The 15,868-nt window shown below is 47.3% G+C and overlaps 1 protein-coding gene across 19 annotated transcripts in view; it reads right to left on the bottom strand.

Moving 5' to 3' along the window:
* The window catches only part of R3HDM2 (R3H domain containing 2), a 126,980-nt gene that overhangs the window by 682 nt on the left and 110,430 nt on the right, over window positions 1-15,868 (bottom strand). For 7 of the 19 annotated variants that reach the window (XM_029954433.1, XM_029954435.1, XM_029954436.1 and 4 more), the window contains 10 exons: window positions 15,315-15,557; window positions 14,852-14,978; window positions 14,443-14,603; window positions 13,839-13,993; window positions 11,927-12,027; window positions 6,561-6,730; window positions 6,005-6,152; window positions 3,669-3,766; window positions 3,252-3,336; window positions 297-2,201 (listed from right to left, as the gene is read on the bottom strand). In XM_029954433.1, coding sequence (XP_029810293.1) covers window positions 1,861-2,201; window positions 3,252-3,336; window positions 3,669-3,766; window positions 6,005-6,152; window positions 6,561-6,730; window positions 11,927-12,027; window positions 13,839-13,993; window positions 14,443-14,603; window positions 14,852-14,978; window positions 15,315-15,557 — 1,629 coding nt within the window. In that variant the 3' untranslated portion in view covers window positions 297-1,860. Of the gene's footprint in view, window positions 1-6; window positions 276-296; window positions 2,202-3,251; window positions 3,337-3,668; window positions 3,767-6,004; window positions 6,153-6,560; window positions 6,731-11,926; window positions 12,028-13,838; window positions 13,994-14,442; window positions 14,604-14,851; window positions 14,979-15,314; window positions 15,558-15,868 lie in introns of those variants that run through there. The other 12 variants (XM_029954424.1, XM_029954423.1, XM_029954429.1 and 9 more) reach the window with 5 other exon arrangements.

The following is a 15,868-nucleotide window of genomic DNA, read 5'->3' as shown; positions in this document are numbered from 1 at the left end:
TGCTTCTGCTTCCCCATGAGGACTGCAAACTTTTGGAGGTAGGACAGCCAACTCCCACATTTCCCAAATCACTTTGGTTCCCTGATTCCATCTCCCTCATCTGATGCCTCGGTATATGAGCTTATGGGTTGATGAGATATCTGACATTCGTATCTCACAGGGATGCGGCCTTCTCCTACTCTGGGCTGTGACATGGCTGAAAGAGGAGCTACTCCTCGGATCTCGGAGGAGGGCCATTTGGAGGTGGTCATGTAGTGCTGCTTTATCCCTTGTATCTGTAAGAAGGAAAGGATTACGTTGGAGGTTGGGTCAGACAAGCCTCAGAGGAGCCTGGCTAGAGATACTGCTACCCAGACCCAAGAGATTTCCAGGGTAATGTGCTTTGTCACTTCTGTCACTGCTCTTTTTTCTTTTGTCAAGGGGTGGGTGAGCTTGAAAAGGGCCTGCTGGATGGCTCTTAACGGGTCTAGTTGGACAGGCCGTACAACCACAGGGCTAGCTTTGAGAAGCCTCAGAGAGAAAAAAAGCTCCATCCATGCAGGTGGATGGCCTGTTTTTCACCTTTCTTCAGTTGCATTGGACAGGGACTGCTGAGCATGCCCGAGTAATAGAGTATCTTGGCCCTTCAAGTTCAACTGATGTAGCTTTCACATAAGAACATCCACTTCTGTTCCACATAGAACCCAATCCTCTAGCTTTCATAAAAAAGGCCCAAGTCCTCCATCTCGGGAGTTTTCAGAAGATCCGATTCTGGACATGTATGAGGCCACCATCTCAAGCCAGTTCTGGATCTCACCCCTCCACAGCTCAGCCACGAGTATCACAGAATGAGTGTCACAGAATCAACATAGTGGAAGGAACCTCAGAGATAAGCAAATTAGTTCAAGTCTCCTACTTTACTAATAAGGAGTCAGAAGTCAGGAGTTGTGAACAGATGTGCTTGATGAAGCCACACTTAGTGGCAGGACAAAGGTCCCATGGGAGATCCAGCCATCTATCAGAGTATCATGTACAAGGAAGAGGGTGAGATGCAGGGAACAGTGTTAGGAAGGTATGTGTGCATATGCTAAGGCAGGCATGAGATCTCTCCGATAAGCGGTGGGGCTGCACCTACCCAGGACCTCCACCCCCACCCTCCCCAGCTCAGCAACAGAGAAGCAGGGACTGACGTCCAGTGACAGATTTTTTTTTTATATTTAAAAACAAAAATCAACCTCCCCCCAAATTACCCCCCAAACAAACAAAAAATCAGATTAAATAAAATTTACAGTGAATATACCCAGCAAACATCTGTATGTGCAATTAAATACTGTCTGTTACTGCGGCACGAACCTCAAACAAACAATATACAAGTGTTCCGGGAGGTGGGGGGAGGCCCAAGTTTTAACTCTTTGGGGTTTGGGGAGACAAGATGGGGGAGGTGAGAGAAAGGGGAAATCAATTTTGCTTTCTTAATTCTGTCCATATAAATATATTCATAAAGACCAGAAATGAAAAGGGAGCTTGGATGGTAGAGGAGATTGAATAGGGGAGTGCGGGACCCTCCCAATTCTACCTGACCAAAAAATGTGAAAAAGAATAATTTCATGGTGGGAGAAGAGATTAAAAAATGACAGAAGAGGATGGGAAGGAGAGGGAAGCAAAGGAGGGCCAACCAGGGAAAAAGAGGGGACCCATGGCAGGGAGTGAGGAGTCCAGTGCCAGCGTGAGTAGCTGTTTCCATCTTCATCCCCACTGTCTTAGGCTCCACTTCAGTGTCTGTCACCTTTCTTTCTGCCTCTGTCCATAGTCTGTCAGGACCCCTCAACCCCCTCTGTCCTGCCCCCACCCCTGCTGTGCCAGTCCCTTCCCCTCCTCCGTTTATTGGGAGCTGGCTCGCTCCAGGATCCTCAGGTCATAGTTCTTTTTGGCCACTCGAAGTTTGAAGCGACTCACGGAGTTGTTGAGGCGAAGGGAGGCATTCTGGGCAGCCAGGGGGCTGGGGAACACAGCCACGATGGTGTACAAGGCAGCGAGGTCCGCGTGGCGGCCATTCTCAGCAGTCCCACCACTGTCCCCCCCGCCCCCGCCAGGCAGCCCCTGAGCATCCTTGAGCCACTGGATCTTGGCGCCAGACATGGCAAGCTGAGTGAAGAGTTTGTCCGCCTCAGTCCGAGTGATGCCCTCAGGGAGATCTGTCACCTCCAGCACCCGGCCCAGGACTGGAAGGGGAGCAGAGAGGACATGGTTATGAGAGGTGACAGTACGGAGGACTGGAAACCAGCCAGCAGAGAAGCAGGCAGCTGACCCAAGTCTATAGATGACGTCCTCAAAGCCTGACTTTGCCCACTTACTTCCCTAAATCAAGCCAACACCCCCACCAACTAGGAGAAACAAAGAAGCCTTTTTCTTCTCTTAGACCAGAGAGTAGGCAAGAAGAAATTGGGGATCCGAATCCCAGACTTCAGATCTGGAGACCTACACTTCAGTTCTTGCACAGTCAGTAGCCCAATCTGAAATATATCACATAGTCCCCCTCACAGAGGCTGGTCCAAAGAGATCCCTCTTCCTCATCATCTAGGAAGTCCATTTCCCTTCCTTTCCTAAATAAGCAAACCAACAGAGGTAATAGGGGTAATCCCATGGGCGCCTGGGTGGCTTAGTCGGTTAAGCACCTGACTCTTGATTTAGGCTCATGGCATGATCTCACGGTTTGTGAGATCAAGCCCTGCATCGGACTCTGCACCGACAGCATGGAGCCTGCTTGGGATTTTCTCTCTTCCTCTCTCTCTGCCCCTCCCCAGCTCGAGCGCACACATGTGTGTACTCTCTGTCTCTCTCAAAATAAAAAATAAACATTAAAAAAGCAAACTGGTAATCTGAGAGATCTTATACACCTAGTGTGGAAGGCCTGTAGGGGGGTTACTCCCCCCATATTCTCTTGTCAAACTTCTCCATAAAAAGGCCTAGGACTACAAGGCAGACATCCTAGATTAGGGTCAGACCACTTCCACAAGATTCTCTGTTAATAGGCTTGGCACTGCCGACCATTGTGTTATTCTCAATTTTTACCATCACCTTTCTAAGCACCTGAAATGGCTTGGTAAGGAAGAGAGACACTTCAATTCTCCAGTTTCTCCCTGATCTTGAGTACAAAAGACTCCTATTTCGACTCCCCACTCCAAGCTGGTTTTTCCCACTGGTCCCAGGCTGGTGATGCAGGCTGGAGGGGTGAGCACCTTCTCTTGGGGATTCAGGATCTTGTCACTCACCAACGTCTGTTGTCCCCAGGTCAGTGGAGGCAGATTTGAGTGCTTGTCTCTTGCTCCGGTTTCCATGCTTCAATCCACTCTGACCCTTCAACATTTGAAAGAGAACTCTCATCCCAGGTAAACAACACTGACTGCCTTGCATCTTAATGTCTGTCTGAGAGATTAAGGAGCAATACCCAACCCTGAGAATTCACTCCACCAGGCGGGCGAGTGGCCAGAGTGGCCGCTGAGAAACAAAGAGTCCCTCCTTCTTAGCATTGGGGCTGGGTGCGAAGACTGAGTACGGGAGAGCGGTGGGGCCTCCCCGCTTTATCCATTCTCACCATGCTATCTCCCCTGTCCACCCGCTGGCTGAGGTGGTGATGCAGAGACAGGGGCCTGGATGGGAAGGGGGGCTTTGACGGTGCACACCCTTACCTGGTGTACCGTGTACGTCGACTGGCCATGGAGCAAGGGAGGACAGATGGATAGATTGTACTGTAATGGCTGGCCCAAGAGGGAATAGCGCCCATCACCTAGGGAGGAAGAACAGATGGTTTTCTGGGAGTTAGAACTTCAAGGTATGACTTTTAGGAGACCTGAGGGGCTTTGGAGATAAATGGCAATAATGTATACTATTCTTACTTCTTCTATGATAGGAGTACCCATGTGACTGACTGAAGAGTTGTTTCTCATCCTAAACCACTTGGCTCTCAGCTGTATCTCACACAAACGGGGCTTTTAGGTTCCCTAACCCTTGAAGAAGGGCTCTGTCCACTGCAGATAAAAAGCCCAGGAGAAAACCTACAGATTCTTATGAATGTGTTTCATTTTTCTTTCTTTCTTCTTCTTCTTCTTTTTTTAAGTAATTTCTATGCCCCAAATGGGGTTTAAACTCACAACCCTGGGATCAAAAGTCGTATGCTCTACTGACTCAGCCAGCCAGGCACCCCTAATTTCTTATATAGATTATCCTATCCAAAACCCAGGACTCAAGTTTTGGATTCATGCTGCGTGGCAATACAGTGTAGTGGATAAGAGCACAGGCTTGGAGCCAAATTGTCTAGGTTCAAATCCTGGCCCTGTTACTGGAAATGGTAAGTTGGGTGTGTTTTCACTTCATTAGTGTTGCTGAGTAGGTTAAATGAATATAGGACACACAAAGCACTTCTAGTAATGCATTCCTACATATTAAACACCATAAGTGCTATCAATTTGTGTTGATAAATGTTGGATTTCAGAGCACTTTAAAGTTTTTAAATCATACTGTCATCTGATTTTTATATTGCTTGTGACAGCCAAGGCAGAAACGGGTAAGATTATTTCCATTTTGGGGGTGCCTGGGTGGCTCAGTCGGTTGGTTAAGCATCTGATCAGGTCATGATCTCACCGTTGTGGGTTCAAGCCCCACGTCAGGCTCTGTGCTGACAGCTTGGAGCCTGGATGGAGCCTGCTTCAGATTCTATGTCCCTCCCCCCCACCTCCCCCACCTGTGCTCTCTCTCTCTCTCTCAAAAATAAATAAATGTTAAAAAAAAAGATTAGGGGCGCCCGGGTGGCTCAGTCGGTTAAGCCTCCAACTTCGGCTCAGGTCAGATCTCGCGTTCGTGGGTTCGAGCCCCACGTCAGGCTCTGTGCATTAGCTGTGCTGACAGCTCAGAGCCTGGAGCCTGCTTCCGGTTCTGTGTCTCCTTCTCTCTCTGTCCCTCCCCCTCTCATGCTCTGTCTCTCTCTATATCAAAAATAAATAAAACATTTAAAAAATTTAAAAAAAGATTATTTCCATTTTATGTGTGATTAACCCAATTTTATAGATTAGGAAACTGAGGTCTGGTTCCAAGTTTACCATGCTCAATATCACAAAGGTAGTTAGTAATAGAGCTAGAACTTGAACCCAAGTCTTTTAACCCAACTCCACCGTTCTCTCTTCCAAAACCACACTGTTTCTGACAGTCCCAGTCCTCAGGCTCAGTACTGATGCGTTCAAGTCTTTGGTTCATTAGAAAGTACAGTGAATTTCTGGGGCACCTGGGTGGCTCAGTCAGTTAGGCGGCAGGCGACTTTGCCTCAGGTCATGATCTCACAGTTTGTGAGTTCAAGTCCTGCACTGGGCTCTGTGCTGATACTTGGAGCCTGGAGCCTGCTTCAGATTCTGTGTTCCTTCTCTTTCTGCCCTTCCTCTGCTTACGCTCTATCTCTTAAAAACAATAAATAGGGGCCCCTGGGTGGCTCAGTTGGTTGAGCGTCCGACTTCGGCTCAGGTCATGATCTCATGGTTTGTGGGTTCGAACCCCGTGTTGGGCTCTGTGCTGACAGCTAGCTCAGAGCCTGGTGCCTGTCTTCGGATTCTGTGTCTCCCTCTCTCTCTGACCCTCCCCTGCTCATGCTGTCTCCCTCTGTCTCTCAAAAATAAATAAAAAACATTAAAAAAGAAAACAATAAATAAACATTACTAAAAAAAAATTTAAAAAACTTACAGTGATTAAAAAAAAAAAGAGAGAAAGTACAGTGAGTTTCTTTTCCCAGCTCATAGTTACCTACCCTACTTGGTAGTAAATACTAAACATGTAAAGGAGGTTGGTAGTTGGTAAACAGACTATGGGCAGCACTAAAGAGGGGCAGAACCTAAGCAGGGATGTTAAAGGAAGAGTTGGTTCTCAGAGTTGGAGGACCAGGCACACTGGTTTCCTGCCTGTTGCTGTCTGGATTTCCTCACTTGGGACTGGGCGGTGAAGGGTGAATTCGGCAGCAGCCAGCCCTAGTCTAACCCCTTACCCTGTGCTGGACCCCCAGGCCGGGGGAACTGTGTGAGGACAGGAAGGGGACTGAGTCCTGTGCAGACATTGCTGAGGCTGGTGACAGGAGAGGGTGCCGGCGACTGGGTAGGAGATGTGACGGGACTGCTGCTCATTTGTGTGTTGGCCTGCGGGAGAGAGGAGCACACATCATGTACACACCAAACATCACCCTCTGGATAGACCTATGGCGTGGCGTAAAGTTCACCTCACTCACTAAGTGTCTCTTGCAGAACTCTGCCAAAGTCCGACTGCTCCTTTCAACAGCCCCCTTAGTCTCTAACTAAAACCTATTATTTTAATATCCACTTTTTGACATGGTGTTTTAAGCATTCTCTTAGCATTTTCAAGTATGCGTCCCTTAGCTCTTAGGCTCCTTGAAAGAAGATGCTCTCTCCTCTCTTTCCTGTGACTCTCCCAGAAGTGTACCTAGACACAGATATGTACAGGAGGCTGCTCAGTCAATGGCAATGATTATTCCCCGAGAAGAATCCGGTCACCTCCTTGCCAAGATGACACTGGTTTGCAGGACTCACCTGGGGGCTACTGTCAGGATTGTACAGGTCTCCAGGTTTCTGCCCGCGCTGGTCCATGCTGTAATATTTACAGTGACTCCACTGGACCATGGATGGGTTCTGGGGGGGTTGGGGTCCATTAGGGACATTCAGCTGCATGACCACCACGCCTGGTCCAGAAGGTGACACTCCTGAGTGGCAGGAAGAAAGGGGTTAGTTGTGAATTCAAACTATATTCTGACCTTCCAAATAATCCTGAGTGTGAAAGCCCGTAAACAAACCTTCCCACTTTGCCTCAGGGTCACTTAAAGTGTGTCTTGCCAGGGATCTGAGGCAGTTGCTAATTTAGTTGTTGACTCCCTTCTCCCTGAACCAGTGAAAGTCTGAGTGAAAGAGACCTGAGTCCCAGATGCCAATGCTCTCCTGGCCTTCACCTGGTGAGGGGTACTTTGGTATGCTTGGCAGAAGACTATTCTGTTCTGTCAAAGTTGGGTATTAGCAAATGTCCAGGTCAGATTGCTCAAATGTCTGGGCATGGTACAGGTCCCAGTCTGGGGCTTGGGCCAGGGCTGCAGGCACGTGCAGGCTTTTCTGGTAATGGCTGAAGATAGGTCAGTGATCTCTGGTTGCTCTGGAGAAGATGAGTGTACACAGCTTCACTAAGCCAGGCCACGAAACACTTCTTGGGCAAGGGTGGGTGAACTGGGAATGGCATGGGGCTGGAGGTCATATTCAGGAAATGACAATTCAAGGTACTGAGGCACAGCGGTTATGCAGGGGAAACAGGAGATAAAATTATGTTTATGTATCCACTCAACACCTATTGAACACTTACTATGTGCCAGTTCCTATGCTGGGCACTGGGTGTACAACAAATAAAAGTGGTCTTTGCCCTTATGGAATGGACAGTCTATCAGGGAGTCAGAGAGTAGGCAAACAGTTGGCGTCTGAGTTTGAAGCATGTTCTAGTAAGGGTCTCTATCATGTAGGTGTTAGGAACAGGACTTGAGAGAGCTAATTCAAGCCACCAGCTGTAAAATGGCTGAAGGTAGGGAGGGACCAGCAGCAGGACAAAGAGTTAGAAAGCTACTGAAAAAGAGCGGGAGCTTCTGAAATAGTGGCTGCAAGGAAGAGTGGAAGGGGCAGCCCCTCTGAAGGTTTGCTGACAGGTTCGGGTGACTGACTGGATGTGATCCTGAAGTTTCAGCACAGACAACCATGGGTAGCCTAACCCCCTCACAGGCCGGGGGAAGCAAAGAACTCAGTGTAGAAGAACATTAAGTCCTGAATCTTGCTCACAGTGAAAAGCAAGGTAAGGGATCAGGGAGAAGCAGTTTGAAAGACAGTCCCCGCTGGGAGGGATGGGCAGGAGCTCTGCTTCCCCACAGGGGACTGTGCAGCCCGAGAGTTTGCTCTTGACCTCTCAGGCTCTATGTGTGTTGAGGGACAGGCTGAGTTCATGTGTGTGTGGTGGTAGAGAAACGGGACTGGCTTGAAAACCTGCTGCAGTGCTGCCATTTTCATGGCTCGGTGCTCTGAGGCAGCCACTGCTGCCGCCATCACACTGCTTCCCGTGATGGGAAATGTTGCAGCCTCTGCCCTGGGCACCAGTCATGCTGGGAACTGAGCACGACTGCTTTTCTCAGGTAGCATCGGTCAAAGGGAAGGAAAAGAAGCAGCGGGAGGCCTGAGAGAGCCACTCAGGAGACACAGCATCTGTCGTACCCTATTCTCTAGTCAATTTGTGGTCCCCACCCTCTAGGGTTCATCTAATCAGAGAGCACAAATACTCAGTGTGACAGGCTCGCCTCTCCCCATCCTCTGCCAGAGGGGACAGGGTATTCATCAGCATGGCTTGTAGAAGGGCCACTAGAAAATCGAGCATCTGTGGAGTGTCATGCATTTAACAACTCCCCCCTTACTGTAGGTGCTCTGCTCTCCCCCCCAGCCCCACTCTAAGTGCCCCACCTGCTCTAACATCCTCTACCAACAAAATTGCAATTGACCTTATTCAAACACCTCATTGCTACCTGAGGGGGCCAACAGAAAAATTATCACATCTGCAGCTTTCTAGAAGGCAGCTCATAATCTGAGCCTGGTGCCTCAGGCCAGGAAACTGTGGGGGACATGTGAGTGTGCAGGGTGTGGGCATAAGCAAGGCGGAAGCTCTTTCTAATACCAACATGTAGCCATAAGGAGCTATTAGAGGGCTCAAGGGGAGGGGGAAAGAGAACAAAGTCCTCATCTATTTTCTCTGATCCCAACAAAAACAAAGCGGGGTTCTTGGTTGCAGCTTTGGTCCTCCCCACACTGAGTTCTCCCCCACTGGCCTGAGGCATTGTTCCTTCACTCAGCCGGGACCAGAGCACTACGCTGATGAGCTGATTTTTATGCTTCTCTTCCTCCAGCCAAAAGCAGGTGGCATCCGTTACAGCCGAACTGTCGCTACTTTTTAATGGACGTGACAATAAAAAAAGAAAACGAAAGGAAGAAAGAAAAAAAAAGAGAAAACCACCCTATTGCCCAGTGACAGCACTTCCAGATAATCAGGGGAGGGTTGAAGTGGGAAGGGGGAGAAGGGGGTTGAATAAGGAAATCAATTTCAGCCTGAAAGCTCTGAAAGAGAGGGGACGTGTGAATGGCTTTTTAAGTGGCATCATTAAACCTGGGCAGAAAGGTCGATTGGGCAGAGCAAACCGCATAAATACAAACAGATGACATTTATGTCTGGCAGAATTGGTTTTTGTTTAGGTTTTTTTTTTTTTTCTAAATCACTGAGGTAGAAGGTTCATAAGGCGTCTTCCTTACCACCAGGAATCAAATCTATGGAAAGGAATGTCCAGAGAAATAATATCCACAGGCATCTTTCCCATTTTACAGGACAGAATCCAACAATATTTTGGTCCCCCCGCCCTCTTTTGTGAAGGGGAGGAATATCTTCAGGGAGTGGGAGAGAAAGGAGTTAGTTTCAGCTCTGGAAAACCCCTCAGCTACAAAATGAGCCAGGAAGTATGTGAGAGGCTATTTCTGTATATACCTCACTCCGGCCATGGCGCTGTGTCACTGTGAGTTGGGAGTCTGTGCATGTGTGTCATTTCATGTCTGTGTGCATCTTCCACAGACAAGTACCTCTGGAGAAACCTCAAGGGACCTGTGGGCCATCATTTTAATGGGAAGAAAAGTGTTTTCTGGGGTTATAATGCTGTTTAATATCATAGTGGAGGAATTAAGGTCCAGGCCTGGGGGTAAACTGGGCAACTACAAAAATGTATTAATAAAACAGAACAGTTGTTCCAAGAACAGCCAATCGTAATCCCTGCCTTATTTTTGGAAAAGTGACCATGTTGCTACATGGGAGAAGGGCGGGTGACTGTCCTTTGAAGGTGACATAGCAGCCTTGTGGGCTATGCTGGCCTTCTCTGTTCCTAGTAAGGGGTAAACTGGAAAGGAAGATGCAGTACTTGTTTCTTTTCTTCTACCTCTTCTTATATTTCCATGAGTAGAGAGTGAAGACTTTTAAAAATCAATGATGTGGTGAATATGGGTCTCTTAGGTGACATGGATGAAATGGGGGTGGGGTGTAGGGAGGGAGGGGTCCCATCATCTAAGAATTCCAAGTACAAAGGACCAGAGAAGCCTCAAATCAATTAATCAGGGCAGCTCTGAAGAAAGGACATACAACAGGAACTTCCAAGAAGTAAGGGAACTAGCTCCATTTCTATTGATTTGGGGAGAGTCCAGATGATCTCCTTCCAGTCCCAGCCCAGACCTCTAGTGCTGCCAATTTTCAGGACAACAGCTGTTCCAGTTTGCTTAACCTAGCACTAAGTCCCGAGCAGGTAGTGAAAAAGTCTTCTCACTTGCTGTGTTTCAGATTCAAAGACCTTGTATTTCAAGATGATGAGATAACAACCACAAAGACTCAATAAATATGCTGATGCTGATATACCTCCAAGGGTTCACAGAGAAATGCACATACAAGTGTAACTAGTTGCACATGCACACACTTGTTTTAACAAACAAGAGAGAAAATGCCCTGCAGTAGTAAGCACCACCAGAGGCTACAGTGGTTCTTGGAGCTGGTTTCTACAATTTCCATATCCCTCTGGGAATTTCAAGGTCAAGTGCCCCCGGTGGACACTTAGGTGGAACAGCTACAGACCAGTAATGTAATAAAGGATAAAGGCCGTTGAATTAAAAACCTCTCAGCCTGTGAGAAAGCCATGTTTGGTCTGGATGAAGGCAGAAGTCATTGCTCCTTGAAGGTAAGAACTGATCCTGTCTTATGAGCAAGATTAATTCTGGAATCCACTCCACAGCATCTGACATAAGAGTGCGAAAACTCTTATGTGAAAATCTTATTTCAAAAAGGGGAAAATCAAAAAACAAACAAACAAAAAACACAGGGAAATCTTACTTCAAAATGCTTCCCTCTCACCAGAAGAGGGCACTCTGATATTCCCACAACAGAGCTGAATGGGGATGGTTGGAGGCTACATTAAGATCTCCTCCCTAATAGAACCCCTGAAGTTGCTTTCTTTAATTGAGTGCAGTGTTGTGTCAGGGTCAAGTGAAAGGGAAACAAAAAAGGGTAGCTGTACTTGGTCTGTTGGGAGAATTCTTGGCAGAGGCAGAAAGAGAGAGGCTGCATGGCATAAGTCTATTCTCTGATAGCTGTCCCTTCAAAGAAGGCCTTTAGCTATTTCACGTGATATTCATTTATTTCCCACTGGAGGGAAAGGAATAGAGTACAGAGATCTGCTGAAAGTGTGATATTGAAGGTGCAGCGTGGGTTACGAAAAGGCAAAAGACCCAAGTTCGAGGTCTAGGATTGTGACCTCAGGCAAGTCATTTATCCTCTTTGAGTCTTAAATTTCCTCTTCACAAGGTTCTAGTTAGAACTAAAACGACACAATGTATATGAGTACATACAGAAAATTGCTCAACAAATGTAAGACAGGAATTAAAAAGCATTTTATGAGCCTCCCTCACACTCCCAACCAAAAAGTAAAGCTGTCTATAAAAAGAATGAGTGCAGGAGACAGAGGTAAGCACTTCGTGGCTCAAAGGCATGTGAGTGGCGAGTATAATGCTGGTTTCAGATGGAAGGAAAAAAAAAAAAGAAGAAAGAAAAAAACCCCAAGGAACCCAATAAAGGATGTGATTTCTGAGGGACGGGATGGGGCAACCAAGCTCACCTCTCACGCGGTCAGCTTCAGCACCCCTGGGAAACACCAGTCAGGACTCTGGTCTTTTCTTGTGACGGTGTTACAGCCAGGGACAGAGCCAATCCAGGAACTCTCCTGCCCTTTCTGGCTCTAGAGCACAAGTCCCTCAGCGTTTGCTCTTGCCAGTACCCGAGACACCCTCACTCTTTATCCTCTTACCTGAGTACTGCTGTGGCATCTGTGGCGGACTGCAGGGAGAGGGAGACTGAGGCATCTGGTACTGCTCAGAGCCGGGAGGCTGTAGAAACCCCACAGAAGGGCTGGGAGGCAGAGAAGAGAGTAGGGTTAACGTGGCAGAGGGAGGAACACGGCTCCTGGCAAACAGCTGCTGCTTCCCAGGCCTCCCCTGTGGGAAGCAGAGGCAGCTCCCAGCCATTCCCAGACCAATTTGCCATGCAATTTCTAAAATCACTCATCAGTTCAAAGTTAATTATATATATTTGTACTTGATCATCTTTCAATTAGGAAGCTGCTAATCAGTGCTACAGATGGAATGTTAGTGACACATGCTCTTCCCAACCACGTGGAAACATCCAAAACATACACATGCACGGACACACACACACACACACACACACACTGAGAAACACAAAGTACCAAAAACAGACACACAGTGCTAGAGAGAGGTGGACAAAAAAAAAACAACCAACTAAGGAGATGTATGATTTAGGATGTTTGCGTAACAACAGAGTTACCTAAAGACAAGTGGGGAAAACCCCTGACAAACTCAAGATAATGCAGAGACATTCATACAAAAGAAGTGAAACTACACACTGAGAGAAATACACAGAAATACATACAGGCCACACTTGACTTCTAATCCCAGCTCTACTTCTAACTAGCTGGTTGACTTTGAGTAAGTTTCTTAACCTCCCTAGCTGGAATTTTCTCATTTATAAAAGAAGGGAGGACAATAAAACAGGGGAGTGGACTAAGTATTTCTAAGGTGTCTTCTACCTCTAAAATTTCCTCAGGTATGACCTTATACTAAGATATATATAAATAGATACATCATCTGAGATTCATCCATGGATCTAAATAGAATTACATAGGAAAATTTACATCTATATACTCCAATTTGCTTCTTTTAAATATTTAAAAATTTTTAGATTTTTATTTTTTTATGTTTTTTATTTATTTTTGAGAGACAGAGAGAGATAGCGTGAACAGGGGAGGGGCAGAACGAGAGGGAGACACAGAATCTGAAGCAGGCTCCAGGTTCTGAGCTGTCAGCACAGAGCCTGACACGGGGCTCGAATCCACAAGCCATGAGATCATGACTTAAGCTGAAACTGGACGCTTAACCGACTGAGTCCCCAGGCACCCCTTTAAAATTTTTTTTTTTAAATTTTTTTTTTTAATTTTTTTAATTTTTTTTTTTTATTGCTTTTTATTTTATTTTTGAGAGACAGAGAAAGACAGCTGGAGCAGGGGAGGTCAGAGAGAGAAGGAGACACAGAATCCGAAACAGGCTCCAGGCTCTGAGCTAGCTGTCAGCACAGAGCCCGACGCGGGGCTTGAACCCATGAACCGTGAGATCTGACCTGAGCCGAAGCCGGACGCTTAACCGACTGAGCCACCCAGGCGCCCCTAAATTTTTTTTTAAATTTATTTTGAGAGATAAAGAGAGAGAGAATGTGCACATGCAGGGGAGGGGCAGAGAGAGAGGGGCAGGGTGAGAAATTCCCAAGTAGGCTCTGCACTGTCAGCACAGAGCCAAGATCAAGATTCAGCTGCTCAACTGACTGAGCCACTCAGGCACCCCCAAACTGCTTCTTTTAATTATGAGCAGTCTCTATCCTATAGTTCTAAATCCCACTGATTAGAAAAAACAAAAAATGGGGGACATGATAATGCCTCTGTCTTTGAAGCAGTTTTTTTTTTTTTTTTTCCTGCTGAAGAGGTCTTATTCACATGTCAAATCAAAGAGGAGACAAGGAGAATGAATTTCCTCATATTCTACCTGCTTTAGGGGATACTGGGATCTTTACCCTTGGCCTTCTTTTCTTAGGTCTGTGGAAATAGCTGCTGCTCTACAGGAGATGTGCCCTGACTCTCTGGGGGTCCTCACCTAGTACCGTTCTGCTGAGCCGGTGGGATCATGCTGTAGTACACTGGTACGCCCCCTGCTGGGAGCCCCCCTTGCACAGACTGGCTCGCAGGGACCAGCATGGGTTGCTGGAAAGGCGGCTGGACCACATTCTGGGAGTCATTACCCACTGAGACCTGGGTAGAGATGAAAAGAGAATGACCACTTGTATTCCTAATGAGTTCCTCCAGACAATGGCCAAAAAAGTCATCACTAGGCTAGGACACTGACTTCCTTCCCTACCTTTAGAGACTCCTCCTACTCACCTCATCTGCCTAAAGAAAATGCATACAGAACTATCTACATTTGAGCATCTGATGTAGAGAAAGGAGCCTGATTTCCTTTAGATCCTACTTTTCTGGGCCACATACTCATTTGCATGGCTGTATAAAGACCAAACAATTTAAATAAAGACTCTTCTCAGGCTCTTTGGGCTTTCTCTCGGAGGAAAAACACCTACAAATTCTAGGGGGAAAGTGAAGAGTATTTTAGTGTTGGAGTTGTCACACTGGGTAACGTGGGAGACTGTCTTCCTTTTCCTCATCCCAAGGACTGGGTGATCTTTCCCAGTACGGAATGCACCCACTTGGTAAGAAGGCAGTGGAGTGTACTGAACCACCAGGCCTTGCATCTGGGCCCCCATGCCGCTCCTCTGGTTGCTGAGCAGGCCCTGGTTCTGTGGCTGCTGGACCCCAATCATGCCTTGGTAAGCCGCCTGTTGCTGGTTAGGCATCATGGGCTGTAAACCTAGGGATGGGCAAGACACAGAAGACATTAGCATGGTCTCAACATTTAGGAGGTCATATTCTCTCAGTAACTTCCCTTCTCCTGGCTATCTTTACCTTTTCTCTTTCTGAAGATCCTGGGTTCCTCCTGGGACTAATCATTTCTGCCATGTTTTCTTTGTTTGTTTTAAACAACGAAGGTACTACTCTCTTTCCCAGTCTCTGCCCTTCCCCTATTCACTGCCTTCTTACACCAGCAGTTCCTCTTACCAGGCTGCTGGGATGGCTGAGGCAGCTGTTGACCACGTTGGGGGCTGTAGGCCACCGGGTGAGAGAGAGGTCGATATTGCTGGTTGGAGTTAGGATACTGTCCAGGGGGATAGTAAGAAACTTGGATCTATGGTGAGAGGAAAGAGATACGTGAGAGGGTCCCTTAAATTCAGCCCAAACATCCCAACTATAAAATGCATCAGGGTAAATAGCCAGAAATCTGTAGAGATATTCTGGACCTACAACTACAGAATTAATACACAAGTATGAAACAGAACTGGAAGGATATGTGTTATACAGAAAGATGGCCTTCTGACTAGAAAGACAACTCTCAAATGCAAGGTGGGGAAATGGAAGTGGGGATGGGTATGCCCTCAGCTCTGTCTAAACTAGAGGAAGAAAGAAGGCTCTAACAGTGGGCAAGCTGAATTAGTGATTTAAGCTGGGAGCCCATGCTGCTCACCTGCTGAGGGGGCTGCATATAGCCCTGGGGCGGCAGGACTTGCTGAGTAGGTGGCGCATGGCTAGAGGGGGGATAGGTGGATGTGGGGAGGGGCTGTCCTGCAGAAGCCATGATGAAGCTAGTCTGCTGAGGGTGCTGGGAGATAAGCTGGGGCTGGAACAGAGCTGAGGATGGGTCAGCTGCTTCGGTAGAACCTTGACGGCTAAGGCTCATTTGTCCAAAGGGGTTGCTGAGGTCATCTGCCTGTTGAGAGAGCAAGGGAGACTCAAGGACTGAGGTCATATCAAGCCCCAAGTCTTTGGCTTCAACACAAACAACCGACAGACAGACAGATATAGCAACTCTCTCTACAGCCTTCCTTCCTTACACCAATTTGGGACACTACTGCCTCCGTGCCCTAGGAGGCGCTTTTTAGCCCTAGGCCTCTGTCATGTGGTGTTTTAAACTGCTATGAACTGTGGGTGCCTGGCTAGCTCAGTCAGTGAAACGTGCAACTTTTCATCTCAGGGTTGGGAGTTCAAGCCCTACATTGGGTGTAGAGATTACTTAAAAAT

This window comes from Suricata suricatta, chromosome 10 (assembly GCF_006229205.1).
Source record: "Suricata suricatta isolate VVHF042 chromosome 10, meerkat_22Aug2017_6uvM2_HiC, whole genome shotgun sequence".
In the NCBI taxonomy this organism is placed as follows: domain Eukaryota; kingdom Metazoa; phylum Chordata; class Mammalia; order Carnivora; family Herpestidae; genus Suricata; species Suricata suricatta.
This window is presented reverse-complemented; position numbering and strand designations above follow the sequence as displayed.